At 48.0% G+C, this 19,142-nt stretch overlaps 1 protein-coding gene across 3 annotated transcripts in view; it reads right to left on the reverse strand.

The window, feature by feature from the left end:
- usp6nl (USP6 N-terminal like) overlaps nucleotides 1-19,142 on the reverse strand; it is a 71,436-nt gene that overhangs the window by 20,337 nt on the left and 31,957 nt on the right. For 2 of the 3 annotated variants that reach the window (XM_064342575.1, XM_064342572.1), the window contains 4 exons: nucleotides 9,457-9,530; nucleotides 5,479-5,561; nucleotides 3,041-3,080; nucleotides 2,734-2,814 (listed from right to left, as the gene is read on the reverse strand). In XM_064342575.1, the coding sequence (XP_064198645.1) occupies nucleotides 2,734-2,814; nucleotides 3,041-3,080; nucleotides 5,479-5,561; nucleotides 9,457-9,530 (278 nt within the window). Of the gene's footprint in view, nucleotides 1-2,733; nucleotides 2,815-3,040; nucleotides 3,081-5,478; nucleotides 5,562-9,456; nucleotides 9,531-16,248; nucleotides 16,576-19,142 lie in introns of those variants that run through there. The other variant, XM_064342573.1, reaches the window with a different exon arrangement.

A 19,142-nucleotide genomic window follows, 5' to 3' on the forward strand; every position in this document is an offset into this window, starting at 1 on the left:
ATTGTGGGTGTGAATTTCTCACAAAAAAATGTGCTGTTGTAACCCTTAAAGATAATGAGTAGAATTAATCAGAATGACTCAGGACACCCCACGGGTGTATTATCAGGGGACAGAAAGCGAGCGGCGTAGCGTGTCAAAGCTGCTCTGGATCGGCTAATAATCGTGCAGCACGCTAGACTGTCCACAGGAGCCTGGTGCACGCACGCCAGATTAACACGCGGTGTTGAGTTCCACGATGACGACGGCTTGCTAATTGGAGGGCACTAGGGAAGGTGGTTAATAAATCTGTTTTTTTAATTGATCTTCACTCAATGAGGCGTCGGTCTGCAGAATGGATCCAGCACACGCTCTGCAGAACATGCATGAAAGGCATTAAATGTTTACTCGACAGAGCCCGTGCTACGTACTTAGCGATGTATTATCACACGGCACTTGTCACACAGTGCCTTAAGACCCAAAGGGAAACAGAAACATCATCCCTACAGGAATTTGAGTAAAGCCCCTGACCTCAACACCACTGTTCCTGTAGAACGACTTCTTATAACTTAGAAGTTTCTCTGAGCCATTAGCACAGTGTAGGAGGTCCCAGACGAGACATTTAACTGGTATTATGCAGCCCCCCTGTGTCCCATCCCCCCTTTGATCCCATTAAAAGTGAGAAGAAACAGGAGCAGCTGCCTTTTTGTGTGTGTGTGTGTGGGTGTGCGTGTGTATGTGTGGGTGTGTGTGCGTATGTGTTTGAGTGTGTGTATATATTTGTGTGCGCGTGCGTATGTGCATTACAGGCATTTAGCAGACGCTCTTATCCAGAGCGACTTACACAACTTTTTACATAGCACTGTGCGTGTGTACGTGCGCGTGTGTGTACACATTTGTGTGTGTGTGTGCGTGTGTATGTGTTTGAGTGTGTGTGTATATTTGTGTGTGTGTGTGTGTGTGCGTGCGTGTGTGTGTGTGTGTGAGAGCGTGTATGTGTGTATGTATGTGCGTGTGTGTGTATATGTATGTGTGTGTGAGAGTGTGCATGTGCGTGTGAGTGTGAGTGTGCGTGTGTGTGTATGTGTGTGTGTGTGTGTGTGCGTGCGCGTGCGCGTGTATGTGTGTGTGTGCGTGAGAGTGTGTGTGTGCGTGTGCGTGTGTGTATGTGAGTATGTATGTGCGTGTGTGTATATGTATGTGTGTGCGTGTGCGTGTGTGCGTGTGTGTATGTGTGTGCGTGTGCGCGTGTGTGTGCGTGTGTGTGTGTGTGCGTGGTGGGGGGGGGGCAGTTTGAGAGGGTGCAGGACGGTAAGGCATTCTCAGCGCTGTGGCTAATTTAGCAGCCCTTTACACCCCAGCAGTGCTGAGGGGGGCAGAGAAGGCAGACTCTCCCCCTCAGGGCACGCTTCTCATTAAGAAGCAGAGAGCAAACGAGGACAGAGAGGAAAACCATGGAGACAGGCACGCAGGAGAGAGAAAACACACTTCGGCAGTTCCCAGGGTCCTTCAGGAGATACAGAGCGAGAGCTCGGCCCTCACGTTCAGGTTCGAAAGGGGCTGTCGTGTCTAACGGGTGAGAGAGGTCATAGCTTCTCCCCTTTTCTCCTCACGTTCTCAATCACGTTCTGCTGTCGATACGGGAGAGCACAGGCAAGCACGCGCTTTCCTCCGAGACGCCTGCTGCCTGTCATCACACCGCGGTTCCAGACTCAAGTCGAGATTCGCGCAGACATGAGTCCAGAGGAACACTCTTTATGCGCAGCTTAACGGATGAACTCGGGGCGCCCGAAATGCTCCCGTCCCTGAGTGATGTTGGAGCTCGCTGTGTGTTCAGCTCCCTCCATGGCTGGATGGCTGGCTTCTGTCATCGCTGGCACTGCTGGACTCAGAACCAGAACATGGGGTTGAGATTTCTTCCCATTGGGGAATTGATCATGTTCAGGCCCACACTGGGTGCCAAATAAAAAAAAATAAAAAAAAATTATCTAGTATCAGTGTGTGGTCCAACCTGTTTCAACAAAGCTTTAATACACTGCACATGCGTTAGTGAGATATGAGGATCACACACACAATCAGCAGCAGGAGTCTGCTAAACTAAATGATCAAAGATTGCAACGCAGGAGTCATTTTTAAACATATTATTCTCTCCCCTGCATTTCATTTTTGTCCCAAATCGGGAACATCCAGTCACTCAGGTGGCTTTGCAGTGCAGAAGCTATTCCAGCCTTTTGCTCGCTTCACACAGTCCCCACGTTCCTGCGTCTGAAACAAACGCGATCCTGCAGACGCAGTCTACATCGGAGACTCGCCTTCTCACTTCCTATATTTCAGGGTGCCATGGAAACCGCGTTCCGACAGAAGCGAGACGCGCAGTGACGGCTCAGAACAAAAACGCTCGAACGTGAAAGGCGTTCGTTCCGCGCCAGACGCGCGCGTTTGTGCGTTCCGCTGGCTCAAGGACGCGTGAACAGGAAGATCGGGCAACGAAAAAACGCGAATAAAAGGGAGTGAAACAAAGTCCGAAAAGAAAGCTATTTGAATAGAAAACCCACGGCATCACACACTGTCTCCACCTACAGAGCTTGTAAAAGGAAGGGCGGTGACACAAAGTATGCACCGTCACCCACCGTAAATACACCAAAGCACTATGACACACACACACCCGAAAACAGGACCACCAACCCCTTCAGGAGCTGGACGGTGTCTGGCTGTTACCTTCCCGGATGTTTCTAACAGCAGAGATGGCACTCTCACCTTTTCACTGTTCTTGTACTTGTCCCAACTCTTCAACATTTTCAGCCATTTTGAAGTTCTTTCCACTTCCTGGTGTTTTTGCTGAGGGGGCAGAGAACATGGGTCAGAGTCACGGTTCATGTCATCTCACGGTCACCATGGTTATCAGGACGCTGGTGGTCTCCACATTCATACACACTCACTAGTACAAAATATAGCGAACGCATAGACCAAGTAACAACAATACACTTAATTGCAAAAATTAATTAATGTATATATTCATAGGTTTATACAATATGCAGTAAAATAAAATGGTTGTATTATTCACCTTTTCTTCCACCGAGTCATACGATGGGAGTTCATTCTCACTGTTGGGGGGAGAAAGAAAAGGCACAACAGCTTACGCTACGGCACATCAGAGATGATTCAGTCCTCTCGCGATCCACGGTTTAATACTGCCTCTGTCAGGAAGCGTAATAAAACGCCGAAGACGTTCGCTTCACCCGTAACCGTATGAAACGTAAGCCATCACCCGCGGTTCTTCCTCGATAGCCGCTCCTGCGAGGCCGAGGCCGAGATCAGATCATCAGGAGAACCGTACACAGGTAGCGGGTAGCGCACCGGGCTGAAAGCTCTCCGTACACAGGTAGCGGGTAGCGCACCGGGCTGAAAGCTCTCCGTACACAGGTAGCGGGTAGCGCACCGGGCTGAAAGCTCTCCGTACACAGGTAGCGGGTAGCGCACCGGGCTGAAAGCTCTCCGTACAAGTACGGTAGCGCACCGGCTGAAAGCTCTCCGTACACAGGTAGCGGGTAGCGCACCGGGCTGAAAGCTCTCCGTACACAGGTAGCGGGTAGCGCACCGGGCTGAAAGCTCTCCGTACACAGGTAGCGGGTAGCGCACCGGGCTGAAAGCTCTCTTCACAACAGCAGCCCTACAGTTTAAAGATGGCCGACTGCGATGCAGAAAAATAAAAACTGCTAATTTCACCTGGACCTACGAACTTACGAACTCATCAAGCGTAATGGCTCAGTAGGATAGCGTGTAGTGATTAATGGGGCTTTTATTGAGAGTGCGTGTGTGTGTGCGTGTCTGTGTGTGTGCGTGCATGAGTGCGTACGTGCATAGGAACGAGTGATCTGACTGTGAATGAAGGATTTAAATCCATCGAGGATGCAAGATGCATCACGCTGGACGCCCACAGCTGCGTCTAACATAGCGGTGGTTTGAGCGCTTGTAACCAGTAGGTCATGGGCTCTTATCGTGGGAGTGGGTTGCTAGAGGTGTACCCCTGGGCAAGGCAAATTTGGAACTGTGCCCCACAACAAGAATCGCAGACAGCGTCTCGTCCCTGACCTCCCGCTGTAGCTGGGGAGGGAGGGAGGGAGGGAGGGAGGGAGGGAGTGCCCGTCGGCCATGTAGGCGAGGCACAAACAGGAAACGGCAGATTAAGACATTCCGCCGCCTTCGCCGGAGCCCCGTCACCCCCGCGCCTCTGAATCATCTTTAAGATCACGCAAGCATGAAACCTCGGGCCGTTTTCCACTGCGTGAATACATCGGTCTCTCCGCTGCGATTTCACAGCAGTCGGTTTCCTTTTAAACGCGAAGCCTCCAGCCCGGCCGCCTCTGTGCCCCCCCCCCCCCCGGGCACACACACCTCTGGGTCCTGGTGCAGCGCTGCATTATGGGATTGGGATGCTAAACCCCTCCCTGCAATGTCAGGCATCACGGTGAGCAGAGATGGGAAAACTCGTGACTCCATCCATGAGGGAGATGAGTAATGGAGGGGAGCAAGTGGCCTTCATGTTTTAATGCAAAATCCGCTCTCTCCACCACAGCGGGACGCAGTCCCTCACACTGGCCTCCGATCCCCCCCCCCCGCCCGTTTCGGAATGGGTCTCATCCCCACAGGAAGTGACCTGGCTGCCCACCCTGCTCGCAGTCCCATTACCATTCCTCTGCTTCCTGTCCGAGCGCTGTTAAGATCTCCGGCTTCCTGCCGCTGCCTGCTTTCATCCACGCTATTCCGAAGCGGCTCGCGTTTCCCGTGTCCGCTCGGTTTTTTATTTTTTATTTATTTTATTTTTTTGTTTCTGCGAGCTGGAGGGCAGCTCCTGCCTCTGCGGACCTCCAGGGCGGAAAGGCAGGGTAGGCCTGAAAGCAGCCATCTTTCCCTACGCTACGAGGGTGGCCAGAGCGTTCTGAGCCGCCATCAACCCCAGCTGGCGGGCGGACTGACGGTCTCCAGCTCTGGGGTCGCGCGGGCAACCTGCCTCGTAAAAAGCAGCCAGGATTTCCCATGGTACACTGCTTCTCCCAATGCATTCTGGGAACCTGCCAGCCGACTGGTGATGTTCGTGCATTGAGCACTGCTCTTTCCTCCCACAAACTGGAGTCTCTATTACCACCACCCCCCGCGCCAGGCGCATGCTTTGGTTCGCCCCGCTTCACCCCGAGAGCGGTCTATTGGTTCACCCCGTTCCTCTTGGTTGTGGGCCCGGTGCTGCACACTGGTACCCTGTTATTACGGCTAAACCCCCCCACTTCCTGTGAGCTGTGCACAGGCACGGGCCTAAATATACCAGCTGTGTTTAAGTGCAACGTGAACATAAAATTGTCGGTTGAGGCTGCGCGTAGGCCTTTCATTTACCAACGTTACAATTAATAGAAACTTGGACTGCATCCTACAGCCTGTTTAATCCTTACAGTCACATCAGCACACAATGCAATGCAAAATAGTCATACCCCACATGAGTGCACTTACTGCAGGAAGCCAAATCTGTCGATGACTTTGTAGAGGTGGAAGTTTGCGTCCTCCCAGGGCTCCACTGTTGCTCCCTCTTTTCCCTGGAATTAAAGAGCAAAATGAAGGATGAAGACACTTCAGAAACGCTTATCGCCGTGGCAACGCGTTAATGTTGCTTTCCCAGTAAATACGTCTCAACGGGCCCTTTTTATTACCTTCATATTTTTTTTCCATGTTGGCAATAAACATGTTTGCCAATGATAAATGGTGGATGAAAGTTATGAAAGAGCTGAAATATGGAGCTCAGATAAGTGCCTTCCACATGCACACTAATTAAACTAATTAATATCCAGGGGAACATTCTGGAACTGAAAACTGAGAGCAGCAGAAACTGACTACACTACTTAAGGCTCTCAAAAGGCCACATTCACGAACGCAGTTTGACACGTCCTCTATATTACCATTCTCTGATAAATATAATTGCTCTGACTTAACACAGGTGTCTGAAATTATTACCCACTGTACCTTCCTTCCTGGTAGGTAATTATTATCTTGTTGAAAGTGAGTTCAAAATTAAAAGTAAAATGTGAGAGAACAACTTGGGCACTTTTTCAGAACCAGTATGATACAAAACTCCAATTAGACCTCTGCACAACTTAACCAAATACTGATTTGTAAAGCAGGAGTGGTGCTTTTTCTTTAAAAAAACTCCTCTATTTTGGCTTCTCTCTAATATGTAGCGGCTAATTGTGGAAAATACGATGGTGAGCATTGTTGGGCAGAATGGCCTGTTCTCGTCATTATGTTATGCTATGCTATGTTATGCTATGCTAAGCTATATTATGTTATTTTATACTATGCTATGTTATGCTATGCTAAACTATGCTATGCTATTTGTAGGCTCCTCATTAATATTCTCCACATATTCTGCGGGCTAGCGTCACTGCCGGCGGCTCCATTTCTCCACCGGCAGCTTCTCTGCAGACGGTCGGTTAAGCTGCTCGGTCAGGGCTCCGGAGGAGCTTCACTGCGCGCCCGCTCGCCCAACCCGAAAAGCGGCTCTCGCACGATTAGACGAGGACGATTAGCGAAACCTTCCCTTACTCGGCGACGCTTCGACGAATTACGCACCGGCCCGCCGAGCAGCCAGGCCACGGTCAGCGCCGTCCCGCTCAAAAAATGAGAAAAACTGACCACAGGATGTGCTGCTACGCTGAACCAGTGCGTTACCATGACGAGCCAGGCAGCACTTCAGTGCCTGGCCTGTGCCAAGCAGCTACGTCTGATATAAAAATACATATCATCATAAGCAGGAAATACTATAGAAACCATTTCCACTACAGGACAGGAACCCAAAAAAGGGGAATAGAGATGTCTCTACTGTGGCCTACACAGTGGAGCAATGACAGAAATATTCAGCATAAAATACTCCATACAAGATGGGCAGCATGTAATTATGTAGAACATTGAGCAGTGAAGTGGGACATTAGATTAAGTCATTATTATTCAGCAAAATTAGGTTCCATTCAGAATCACTGACCTGTTGTGTGAATGCACTTTCTCCACAGATGAATGAATTTTCTATTTCGAAAAAGCTGCAATTTTTTTGCTTGGCATAAATCTTCAGACATCAGGAAATATAGAGCTAGTTTGATGCACTCTGATCTTCAAAAGACTCAACAGATAGGACCATTGGCCAGTGGGGTGTGCAGAGATGTTGGACTGTGATGATATCTCATTTCCCTGTGTCAGAAAAAGCCTACAAAGGACCTGCAAATTCTCGGTGAGCTGACATTCCTCATTACCGCGCGACACTGAACTGGATGCAACTAATCAAACCCAGAGTCAATTAATCACACAAAGACTTATTCAGGAAAAATGATTTGGGCTAATCTCTGAAAAAATAATCGCCAATTACATTATTAAAATGAACTATAATAAATGACTTACAGAATCTATTTATAGGTATATTCTTTCATTTAAAGATTATGTAATGATTCATTGTGGGAAAAGCCACAACACCCAACAGATACACTCCATTTAAATATTTAAAAGCACTTTGCCCTTCATCAGAATAAGACTAAGAAAGAAAATATAATAAAACAAGCTGCACAGTTCCCATACTGCACCTCTCTGGTACAACAAGTAATTTGTTGGGGCTCTGCCGCTCGATCACGGCCATAACTTTGAGGGTCAGGGACTTGGAGGATGATTTCGTACCAATGAAACGCAACGGCGTGACAGTGTAATAGCGCGCCAGAAACGAACTGCCTAATTATCCCCGTAAAAGTCGCTCGCTGATAGCGACGCCACGGCGAAAACCGCGATGAACGTCCCGTCGTGACCGTCAATCAAGCGCGGGGCCAATTTTACAGCCTCCACAGCAAATTTAAAACAGACCGAGCGAGCCGTCGCTCAACGAGAGGTAGGTGACCGGCGCATTAAAATTCAAACTGGAACCAAAACACTGGTCTGATTCAGACTGCAGAATGATGGATTAATCTGGGGGGGGGGGGGGGGGGGCTTTGTGTGCGTTCTCAATCAACGCCCTCAATCTGTCACTCTCGCAAGCCATGTACATAAATCAGTCGTTTGCCGTATATATATATATATATAAATCAGCTTAGAACAATACATTGCTATTTTCAAATATTACACAGCAAGCGATGGGCAAGGACAAATATCTCGTTTTGAGGTTTTTACAGTCAATTCCACAAGCTTTGATGTTTTGAAGGGGGGTGGGTTGGGAGCTGCAGCCACAGGAGGAGGTGGATCACCAGAAACTTCCTGTTTGTACAATCATCACTTCCTGTTGATGTAGACCTGTCACTGGAAGCCACACACTAGCCCATATCTTTGTACTTATTATTAAAAATGTTAATGGAAGTTTTAATAGCAGAAATGATAAATTCCATAGCTAGCAAGCTCCACTACAAGTTTTGTCAACACATCTGTTAAGCGAATACAAAATGGAGACCACAAAAGAAAGCATGCCTCTTCACCTTTACCAAATTGAGACATTCTTTGCTAATCAGAGGAGACACAGTAAGTTACTTAAACTTTATATATTGTTCTGGCATGAAAAGCGATTATGATAAAATGTCAAAAATTAAATACACTGTGTGACCAAAAGCTATTATTAGGACCTTTTCTTACTGTGGCAATGAGGGGCTTATTGAGCATGGTGAAATATCATAATGGGGTGAGAAGAACCATTAGACTCCGTCTGTCTCGTTGTAATAAGGAACTGGGGGCTTATCGAACAGGGTCAAACCTCGTAATGAAATTATAGGCAGTGTAAGACTGTGTGCCTTTCTTCTCCTGGTTAATGAGCTGACTTGATTAAACTGTCAGACAGAAGAAAGAACAATGGGCAATTTATATTAATGTTCATCGGAGAGGAGCTCCCTTCCAGCGAAATGCCAAAGCTCAAACTGAGTTACTGTGTTTTAGGGAGGGCCCGTCCCGTGTGCTCAACACCAAAAATCAATGAATTTCTGAAGAGGAGAACACCCCCCCCCCACTCACTCACTCACAACAGTGAGAGAAGATTAACCCCTTGTCCATTTGCGACAGTCCAAAATCCTCACCGCACTGAAGACGAACCTCCGCACCCAAAGAAAGCAAAGGCCTCGCTCACCCAAGCTCATCCTGCCTACCATTGTCATGACAGTTGGGAGGGACCCATATCTGGAACTGGAGACCCCCCTCTAAGCCAGGGGGTCTCAAACTCCAGTCCTAGAGGGCCACAGTCTCTCTGCTGGTTTTCGTGATTTCCTTTCACTCAGCAGCCAATTTCGGCCTTGGAAACAAGGTGTGTGCCGATCTGTGACTTACAGTAAAGCACAGTAAGAGCAGGAACACTTAAAAACCAGCAGACACAGCAGCCCTCCAGGATCGGAGTCTGAGATCTTTGCTCTAGGCTAACACGCAGTTTGTCAAGTGCGGGACAGCAGTCACGACAAATGGGGAGCGAGAAAGCAAACGGTCACTCACCTTGTCATATTTGGCGACGATCTCCGCCCTCTCCTGCTCCAGCCTTAAGGCAGCGTCCTGCTCCGCATCGGAAGCTGGGGACAGAACGGAGGGAAGGGGGCACGCGTCAGCTTCACGGTGCTCTGCTCCACAGGAGTGGATTCATTTTTACCACGACAGATCTGACAGGAATGCATTTCACCCTTTCACGCCACCATCACGGAAGTGTGCACGTCCTGTTTAACACATACGCTTCAACGGAGTACGCATGTACTCCTCACTGAAAAATAATAGGGACGTGGAAAGAATAAAAAAGTGTTTCCATTACCTCGAGATGTGATTAGAGAATATGAAAATATTTTAAAATATTGCTGTGAGTGATAGCTGCTACTTTTACAGGTGAGTATATTGGAGGCATCTCAATGCTACCGAACAGCTCTTCAGCAGCGGACGGAGATGGAAGCTCTCTGACTGCCTCGGGCAGGTACAGGAGGCCTGGGGAGGATGCCTTGTGGCTGGGAAACAGTTGTGATGAGGAAGTTGTCAACCACACAACTCCGCAGTTTTTTTCCCCTCCCCCACTGTCAGGTATTTGCTATATTTACAGATTCCACACTATACCGTACAGACTCCCATTTCATATAAACAGAGCCATAATGGCAGTTTGTGAGGCATCATGCTCTTCTGTGGACTTTACGGGAGTAGAACTTTATGATCACTTCTGGTCACATGACTCCTCAGCCTGAATAAGCCTGGCCTGCCGCCATGCCACAACTTCAGGCTGTTTAACTTTCATCACATTTGGCAAAAACAAATAAATGCAGTCGTTTATAATTCTCTCTAAGCTGGAAGCTCCAGATGAAAAGGAGAAACTGTCTTAAATACGGAATTATTTACTTAAGAAGTTAATTCATTGAAGCTGCACAGAAGGAAAAAAAAAAGTCAGCAAATTAAGCAAATAATTAGAAAAAGACCTTCTTTCAAATGCTCACCGTAAATATTCCTTGTTTAAACAGTGTTTGACTAATTCATTTAACGACGCATTAAAGCGAGTTTCAGTCTTAACGGCTGCCAGGAAAGCTACTCCGTTACCTTCTGGCTAATATTTCACGGATTACTTCCAGCACCAAACAGCCCCGTCCTCAATGCAACTCAACTGCAGCAAAACATTTCTACAAGTCATTCATTAATAAGAGAAACGGTACACTTGCTGCAGGACTGTTTTAAAACTCAATTACAAACGTAGTGGGACGGCACTCGCATGTCACGGTCGCACACACTTCCACTCGAACTGCTCGCCTGGCATCACGTTTCATTATCCTGCCACGAGACGCACTAATTACAAACGCAAACGGTTCCGAGTCTCTACGGTCGCCTGCACCGTCGCATCTTGCAGGGTAATGGAGCAAATAAATAATATGATTTACCTGCATATGGAGCCCAGTGTTATAGAATGCACGCGTCAGCAAACCAATTCTATTCGCGATGACGCACGGCTTTTCCTCCCGACCTATCGCAACCACCGCAAGAGAAAATAGTGACGGACTGCCTCCACTGCGCTCCACGCAGTAATAGGCCCGCATCACCGGCAGGCGAAGCGGGCCGCCACCACCAGCCTAGTGAACATTAATGCGCAGAAATGCATCTTTAGCGGGCAGATCGCTCGATCTTCATCCTCGCAGGGAATGCAATTCGGGGCAAAAAAAAAAAAAAAGCACATTCTGCTCTTCCCTCGGGACTGATAACCCTACTTCACTCTCCACAGAGAAGTTTTACACTTCAGGTTTCAAGGGCATCTCAAATTGTCAAATAGGACATCCAATACAGTTTTCAATCAACGTTTTATTGGAGCATGAAATTAATTCTCTGGAAAAAAATGATGTGACAAATAAAGCCAGAGAAAGCATTAGGATGGGTGTTAGATTGCCCTTCCAAAAAGACAGATCCTTTGTTTACCTCACCAGCCATGCCCTCTGGCTCAATTTCTGACTGAAAACAGGGCCTTTTTCATCACTTTTAAAGCGGAATTCACAGACTGATGTCCCAACTGCCACCTCGATGATGAATTTCACCTTATTAAATATAGTTGATACATTTTGCCAATCCAGGTGGGAAATTTTTTCTCTTTTGATGGGCCACCTAGAAATATGGCTGGGCATCCGGACACAAATTCAGTCCTTTGCCAATTAAGCCTTTTTGGTGCCCCGGTGTACCCACGTCCCTGATGGTGTCCTTGGGCGTCCCGTGCACCTCATCCATCCAGTTTCAGTACACACAAGCCGAGCTGGTTCGATCCAGATGTAGGGCTATTAAATATGGTGTGAACACAATGATTTTATTAAGTGTTTTTTTTTTTTTTAGTAAGTGTCCCAAAACATTTAAAGATTTAGCAATAAAATTTCGGTAGTAATTTGACACGTTCTTAAACGCTGTTCTCGTAACTGTGGCCACCACAGCGTGATGTCGGGTTGCGTTTACGGCAAAAGTTGATTCTGGTTCCACTTCTTCCCGCACGGCCGCTGTGCTTTATTTCTGCACCCCGTGCGGTCCCCACTCCCGCAGCCTAAACGCACTACCCCCATTCAAATGAGTGGGAGGACTGCCGCTTTTCACCGCATTGCCTGATCTGGTCTGAGTGCAGCCTAAGGCTTCAGGTAACACCAAATCAGTTCCCTGCACTGCAAGGCCACACATTCACTGCAACTTCTGCTTTACAAATAAATAACTCCATAATCAGCTGCTGGACGCTAGTCATTTTAACTGCAAGTTCCTTCATTTGTATCGCTTGTAAAAAGCCCCCGAAATGTCAACTTCCCTTCAAAACCAGAGAGAATTAAAACCAGAGAAATAAGGTGCAGTTTATGAGCCTGAAATCCTTCATGCTCCCGGGCAGCACACCAAGCAGCGGTATTTCACCTGAAACCTCTACGTACAGACAGAAGACTGCTGGGCATACATGAAAAAGTTGGCATTCCAGCCAAGTCAGAGGATAAATTCTTTTTTTTTTTTTTTTCAACAGTAGAAACACTGCAAATCACAGGTTGTGAAATGACCATTTATTTCCCCGGCAAATTCAGATGCGAGGGTTTTAAAAAAATCATCATAAGCCGGACAATCTGAAGAGTATCAGAAAGAGAACAGAATGTAAGTTCAGTCTGTGTAGTGGCACCTCCCTACATCTGATCTTATCTTGATTGCATGAATCAGTTATCATATAAACCCCCCCCCCCCCAAAGTCGCAGGGGGGCCCAAGGCCCCAGTACATCCCTGTCATGTCAACAGACGAGGACAGAGCTAACGGACATTTCACTGACAGTTTTTAGAAATGACCTATGACCTTCTAAAGAAAAGAGATGGATCTCTTCTCTCTCAGTGCGTGCAGTTGTGTCTTTGTACCTCTTTCACCAACGCACTGCACTTCCTCTTCCTCTTCCTCCATGTCCACAGAAAGCCATATGTCACTCTCAAGATGAGGATGTAGAAGCAACAGGGGGGTTTTTGCATCAATAATAATTTTAATTATTCTCACAGGGAGGATTAATTCTGCACCAACGTTCCCCCACTCGCTTCCTCTGTACCCAGCGTTCAAAAAGACACAGTTTGGGATGAATCACGGGATGTGCCTGGAATGATATAACACCCTAACCATTCATGACATTTGGATCTTTTAAAAAAAACGGACTGAAAAAATAAATAAATGGTCAAAAAAGACGCATACAATCTGCAGCCAAACGCATTTGGGGACTCCGATGGGGGAAGTCACAATAGGGAAGCTGTTTTGCGTCCACAGAACGTTTTTGTGCACACAATTCCCGTTTCCATGGCAAGGAAGAATTAAATTCTTTTAACTTGGGGCGGGGGGGGGGGGGGGGGGTGAGGTTTTTGATCTCTACTCAAAATGGACGCAGCTCTGATTCAGACAGAACTTTGGTCTTCTCAAACCGGTGTTCTCAGACTAAACGCGGGTGCATTCTTCCATGCAAAGAGAACTGCACTGAAGAGAACGGCATCCGTACAGCAGGTCTTTGCTTTTCAGCTTTTCTTCAGGGCTTTGGAGAGTCACCTTGGACTGTACAGCAGCGTCAGTGCTCTTAGAAAGCACCGTCTCAGACTCGATCCCATCCTTAACGAGCCGTTCTTCAATAAGCCCTTTCTGTGCAGCCGAACACACAGACGGCCTTTTTTTCCCAAACCGAAGCGAGCCGCTGGGGCTGAAGATGGCCCCCGTTTTTTTGCCGTCTGCTCTTGAGTGCTTAAGGGGAAACAGCTGGAGTCCGTCCACACAACCGCCCGACAGACACGCAGGCTGTGGACACAGTGTCCATACTGATTGGCACCACTGACACAGAAACAACCTTAAGTCAGGAGAAGGATTTGGGCAGAAATATATTGCATTAAAGCATTGATTTACTAGACTTTTGTGCTTTACCTGAATGTTTTCTTAATGTTTATTGCCTTTGAATGTTTCAATCATTTTCAAAAGTTTTTTTTTTGGCAAAAAACTGTAACACTGGCACTGACTGGCATACCACCCCCCCCTCCCTCCCCCTCCTCCCCCCACAGCGAGGCCACACAGTCCGTACCTAGCAATTTCGCACAATGAGACCGAGGGCAGAAAGTCCTGTGGCGAAAAACATTCCTTTGTCCTCTTTTATCCGCTACGTCTCCCTCTCCGACTCGCACCAGGAAGACAGAGGCCTGAATATTCACGAGCACTCAGACCGTGTTATTACCATACAGCGGAAAGAAGAAAAAAACACAACTGCAAATTAAAACTCAGCGCCGCACGCGCTCTCAAATTTATATTTTAAAAAAAAAAGAAGAAAAAGTTTTCGAGCGCTCCGTTCTAAATGTCAGCTTCCCGCCCTTTCCCGTCCCGCAGGGCCTTTTCCCCGGGAACGTGCAGTCCGTGCCCCCCCCGCGGAGAACGCTGACGGGAATATTGGAAATGACGGGTCATTTCGGCAATCGCGCATCTCCAAATAGCCGTGATTAAAGTGTCTCGCTCAAACCTCGTTTATTTCTGTCTTCCACTTACATCCCCCCCCCTCCCTCTCCCTCTCCCTCTCCCCCTCCCCCTCCCCCTTCCCCCCCGCCAGGCCGTCTGTTCGCTCGAGGGCTCTCCATCATCATCAGATACACCGTGGGCAGCCGGTCTCAAACCGGTCATTTTCAACATTTTTTTAAAAAAAATTGCTTTTCTCTGTGCGGAGGACTGTGATGGGGGGGTCACGTTCCGATTTAAATCCTCGTTAACGACAGAACGAGGCTTTTGCATCGGCGGCAAAATTCAGCAAACGACGACGTTTTAAAAAACTTTGCGTGCCTTCCGTACTTCGTGCGTGCCACTCATTTCTGACGGAAAGCTCGCGGTGACATTTGGGAGGGGAGGGGGGTACGGACGCCACGGCTTGCATGCTGATGTGAGACTAGCTTCGGGGGGGGGGGGGGAGAGAACAAGTCGTCCTTTATCTGATCAGACAAAAGCCAGTCTTCAGGGAGCAGAGAGGATGGCTCTTTACTGTAGCACTGCTCCTCTAGCTGTCTAACCCATACCCAATGCTCCAGCCAGAAGAGGACGTTTACTGTCTTAAAATGCAGTTCAAGTTCAGGACAAAGCGAGTCTCCGACCTTTTGCACTCTTTGATCAATTTGACTCCAGTAAGAAAACGAATATGGCCATTAGCAGTTTTATCAATAGAAGTTTGAAGTTAAATTCTAGTACGATGATCAATTCACAAAAGTAACTTCACAAAATCAGCAGTGCTTTATAGTTAATAAAAATAAATCCTTCAGATAGTATTAGACCACCAATGCACAGTGAAGTAGGGGGCACGATATGCAAGCTAATGGCCATTTCTTTGAATTTCCATTTTATCGCTGTACTTGGTGTGCTGGTTCTTCCAGAAAAAAAAACAGGAGCTCAGGCCAAGGCAGGGAAAAGGAAAACGTATGTCCATGGGAGTGAGGATCGCACCGCCGATGTTCAAGGTTAAATGGAACTCACTGATTAGTCACCATCGCTCCTCTCCCCGTCTCTCTCCCTGTGTCCTCAGCCGTCTGTGTTCAGGCTGTCCACATGTCACCACAGATACAGCGCGAAGGCAGGCACGCACTTCCGTGACCTCATCGCTGGGCCTTGCAGCCATTTCTGGCCGCCACTGCCCTTAATGGAGCAGTGCAGGTGAAGCAGGCCATGGCCACAGGCAAGAGAAACATCACGGGCCCTCTGACCACAGCTCCCCCCAGCCCAACACACACTCTCCTCGACGTAACAACACTCTCCCGCACGTGATAGAGCCCGAGTCAGTATGCAGATGCTTTCCATAATGCAGGTCAGAGCGTTTGAGTTGGCTCCAGCCCCAGGCAGATCAAGTGCTCACAACACCAAAATGTCGTATAGAGCATCAGGACTCTCAAGACACACTAAACTTGTTCAGTATCAAACGGAACTTTAAGTGCAACGTTACTTACGCAGTAAAACATACAAATGTTTCCTTGTTGCAACATAAAACACAGAGTTGGATTATATCACGCATAAAAGAAGTCAATTAAAAACAATGATAATCACTTCTTAAGCCATATAAAACTGTAAGGTAATACAAGTTCTTCTTTCCCATTAAAATGTTTTAAAAAGTTTGTGCAGTCTGTGGCTCTGAACGGAAGCACCTGCTAAATGCCCGTTGTGCAATGCAGCGTAACTCACAGAAAAACCTGACACGGGGGTATTAGATCACACCTCTGCCCTCGCACCCCTCACAACACACGAAACAAACTCTGACAGGCGATTCGTTCCTGGGCTCGGTCTCCTACCTCTCAGCAAGCTCCCCGAGCGCTCCTCGAGGCCGCTCTGAGCTTTGGTCCGCATCGGTGACGCCGCGGCTGTGCACAAACAAACACTTCAGCCCATTCCAGCGCGGCACCGCTCCCGAAAACAGCGTCCTCACGGCCACTCCAAAACCACTCAGCGAGCGAGCGCGAGAGGCGAGGGGAGAGAGGGAGAGAGAGAGGGAGAGAGAGAGAGAGAGAGAGAGGGAGAGTGGCCCACACCAACGCACCCTTTGCTTCACTCAGAAGAAGTGAAAGAAGAGACGTTTTTGATGGACCGCGCTACAATGACGCTTTTTGTTTACGGAGCGAGCGGCCCGGAGGAGCGGCCCGGAGGAGCGCACGCGTCACGCCCCAGTCCCACACTCCGCATTCCTCACCGAGGCACAGAACAACAGCGGGGTCCGTTGAACCCGGGTCTGGGAGATCAAGGGCAGAGGTGCAGGCAGAGAGGGGCATCTCCCTCTCTATCGCCTCCCTTCATCTGCACAGGAAACCTCCAGACCAATCGGGGCCCTGCCCTCCTTCCAGAGCCCTAATCTGAAGATGCGAGACTCAAGCGCTGCAGGTTCAGGCTGCACTGCGAGCGAGAAACATTCCAAGATGTCCATCCTCCCAAAGAATTTCTAAAACTTAACGGTTTCGCGGAAGACTGAAAGATATTGAAACAAACCAGAGGAAAAAAACTGAGCTGATACATTTAAAAATGGGTGTGGATTCAATCCCAACATAAACAGTAGGCCCCAAGAGATTTGGTGTCATTAGCACCAGACACAGAAATGTTTTAGTAGTTTACACCTTGTTTACTGCAACTTTAAAAAGTCTACACCTGGAAAACATCACCACATTTGTGTAAAAGCAGAGAGTAAGGAACGGTTTGTTCAGCAAAATGCGATGCCAACAACACACCCTAACCCAACAAAAAAAAATCTCATTTTGGCGAACGAAGGAGGAATGTGAGAATCAAAGACAGTGGCCCGGAATGCCTTCTCCACCGAGTTCTTTTTGAAAGGCTCACTTGGCTCACGGCAAAAGCAGAGATGCATTTCCTTTTGAGGACCTGAAACTGGGCGTGACCGCCCGCTTTCACCGCAACGAGCCTTCGACCAATCCGCGTTCCCCGAGCGACAAAGTCATAACTGCTGCCCCGGGGGGGAGGAGCCGATTGGGTAGGGAACGCGAGGCACGAATTCATTTAAATTTCAGCACCTTCAAATTTTGCTCTGCGACTGCACCGTTATCAAAACAGACGCGGTTTATAAAAAAGGGCTAATGGTCCTTGACACGGCTCGCGCTGCTCAAGGCTGAACATTATGGTCTGTCGACGCAGAGAGAGATATCGCAAAGCAACACAATTATCTGTGAATAGAGAAACAGAAGGACAGATGTGTCATTGTTCTCCTTCGCCCCACGTAATCAACGACCCTTTAGACAGGGGGCTTTTGTCCTACGCCAGGGGCGACAGATGAAATCATCGCTGATGGCCAATGTAACGGTTTGACGAGCAGCGCAACGGTTTGTGCACGCTCCAGAGTCCTGGTGAGTTCAACGTGACTTCACAGTCTCCCCCCTTAGACACCTTCAGAAATATGAAACACAAACCAAACTGCTGACAGTTTGAGAGCTGCGATTTTGATTCTCAGCCCCTCTGCAGAGGAGGATCAGTCACTTTTATTGCAATCTGGGCATTAAAAAGAAATGAATGGGAGATGCCAGCGCACAAACATTAGCCTTGAGAGAGCGAGATCAATCACCGTTTGGAACAATGGCTCCAAACTTCCAATTAGAACCGACTGCTGTGCTTCAAGTAGACCTGTGCAGAAGTCACCCACTTGCAAATCAATAATCATATGAATGTGAGTGTGTGTGTGTAAGCATGTGCTAGAGTGCAGGTGTGTTTGTCTGCGTGTGTGTGTGTGTGTGTGTGTGTGTGTGTACGTGTGTGTTTGTCTGCATGTGTGTGTGTGTGTCTGTCTGTCTGTCTGTGTCTGTCTGCGCACCCACATGTGTGGACTGGATTTCAAGGCTTTGCTAGGGTACAGTCTTGCTCCATAGGCACAACCTGTCATTGTCCTTTTCTCTTTGTGTGAAGACCAGCTATTCTTCCCAGTGCCGTCTTCTGCCAATTGTCCCGTCTTGTCAGTGCAATGTGACGATGGTGACGACAATCTGACTGGAGGGGTAAAGGGATAGATGTCATTACTGAAGTCCCCCCCCTTCAGTCGATACCTCTTCCCGTGCCATGAGCATGACCGTGTGAATCCCTGAAAGCAGGCAAAGGTGGGGTAGAGAATGAACGGGTTTCCCAACCGAGAAAATCTGGAAAGTAAAATTTAAATCTAGCAGAAACAATCTGAGATTTGTGTCTCCAGTGGCTAGCGCCACCGGAAAGATGCCACTTGTACGAGATGGGTCTACACCTGGCCCGATATCAGAAAAGAGCTACAGAAATATTAGCAGTTCCTGGTTCCTGGTTTTGAGTTCCTGGCTTTCCTTCGTGAGACAGATGATGCAACAGGACGCACTCGGTCCAATTCAGCTCGAATTCAAGCTCGGCGCTGGCATATCATTTGAATAATTGATGAAATGGTATTCCCCTGTTAAAAATATTGCTGTGTTTTAAGAAAAAGAACATCGTCCGTATAAATAATTGAAAAGCTCAGATTTTAAAAAGTAACCAGTAAGACTACATGGGAATGGCAGTGTGTGAGTGAATGGGTAGTGTGCCCTGCGATAGACTGGCGGCCTGTCCAGGGTGTATTCCTGCCTCTCACCCAATGCATGCTGGGATAGGCTTCAGCAACCCCCGCGACCCTGACCAGAATAAGAGGGTATAGATAATAGATGGGTGAATGAAAATACTGTTTTTTTTTGGATAA

The sequence above is a fragment of the Anguilla rostrata genome, chromosome 7, assembly GCF_018555375.3.
Source record: "Anguilla rostrata isolate EN2019 chromosome 7, ASM1855537v3, whole genome shotgun sequence".
NCBI lineage: Eukaryota > Metazoa > Chordata > Actinopteri > Anguilliformes > Anguillidae > Anguilla > Anguilla rostrata.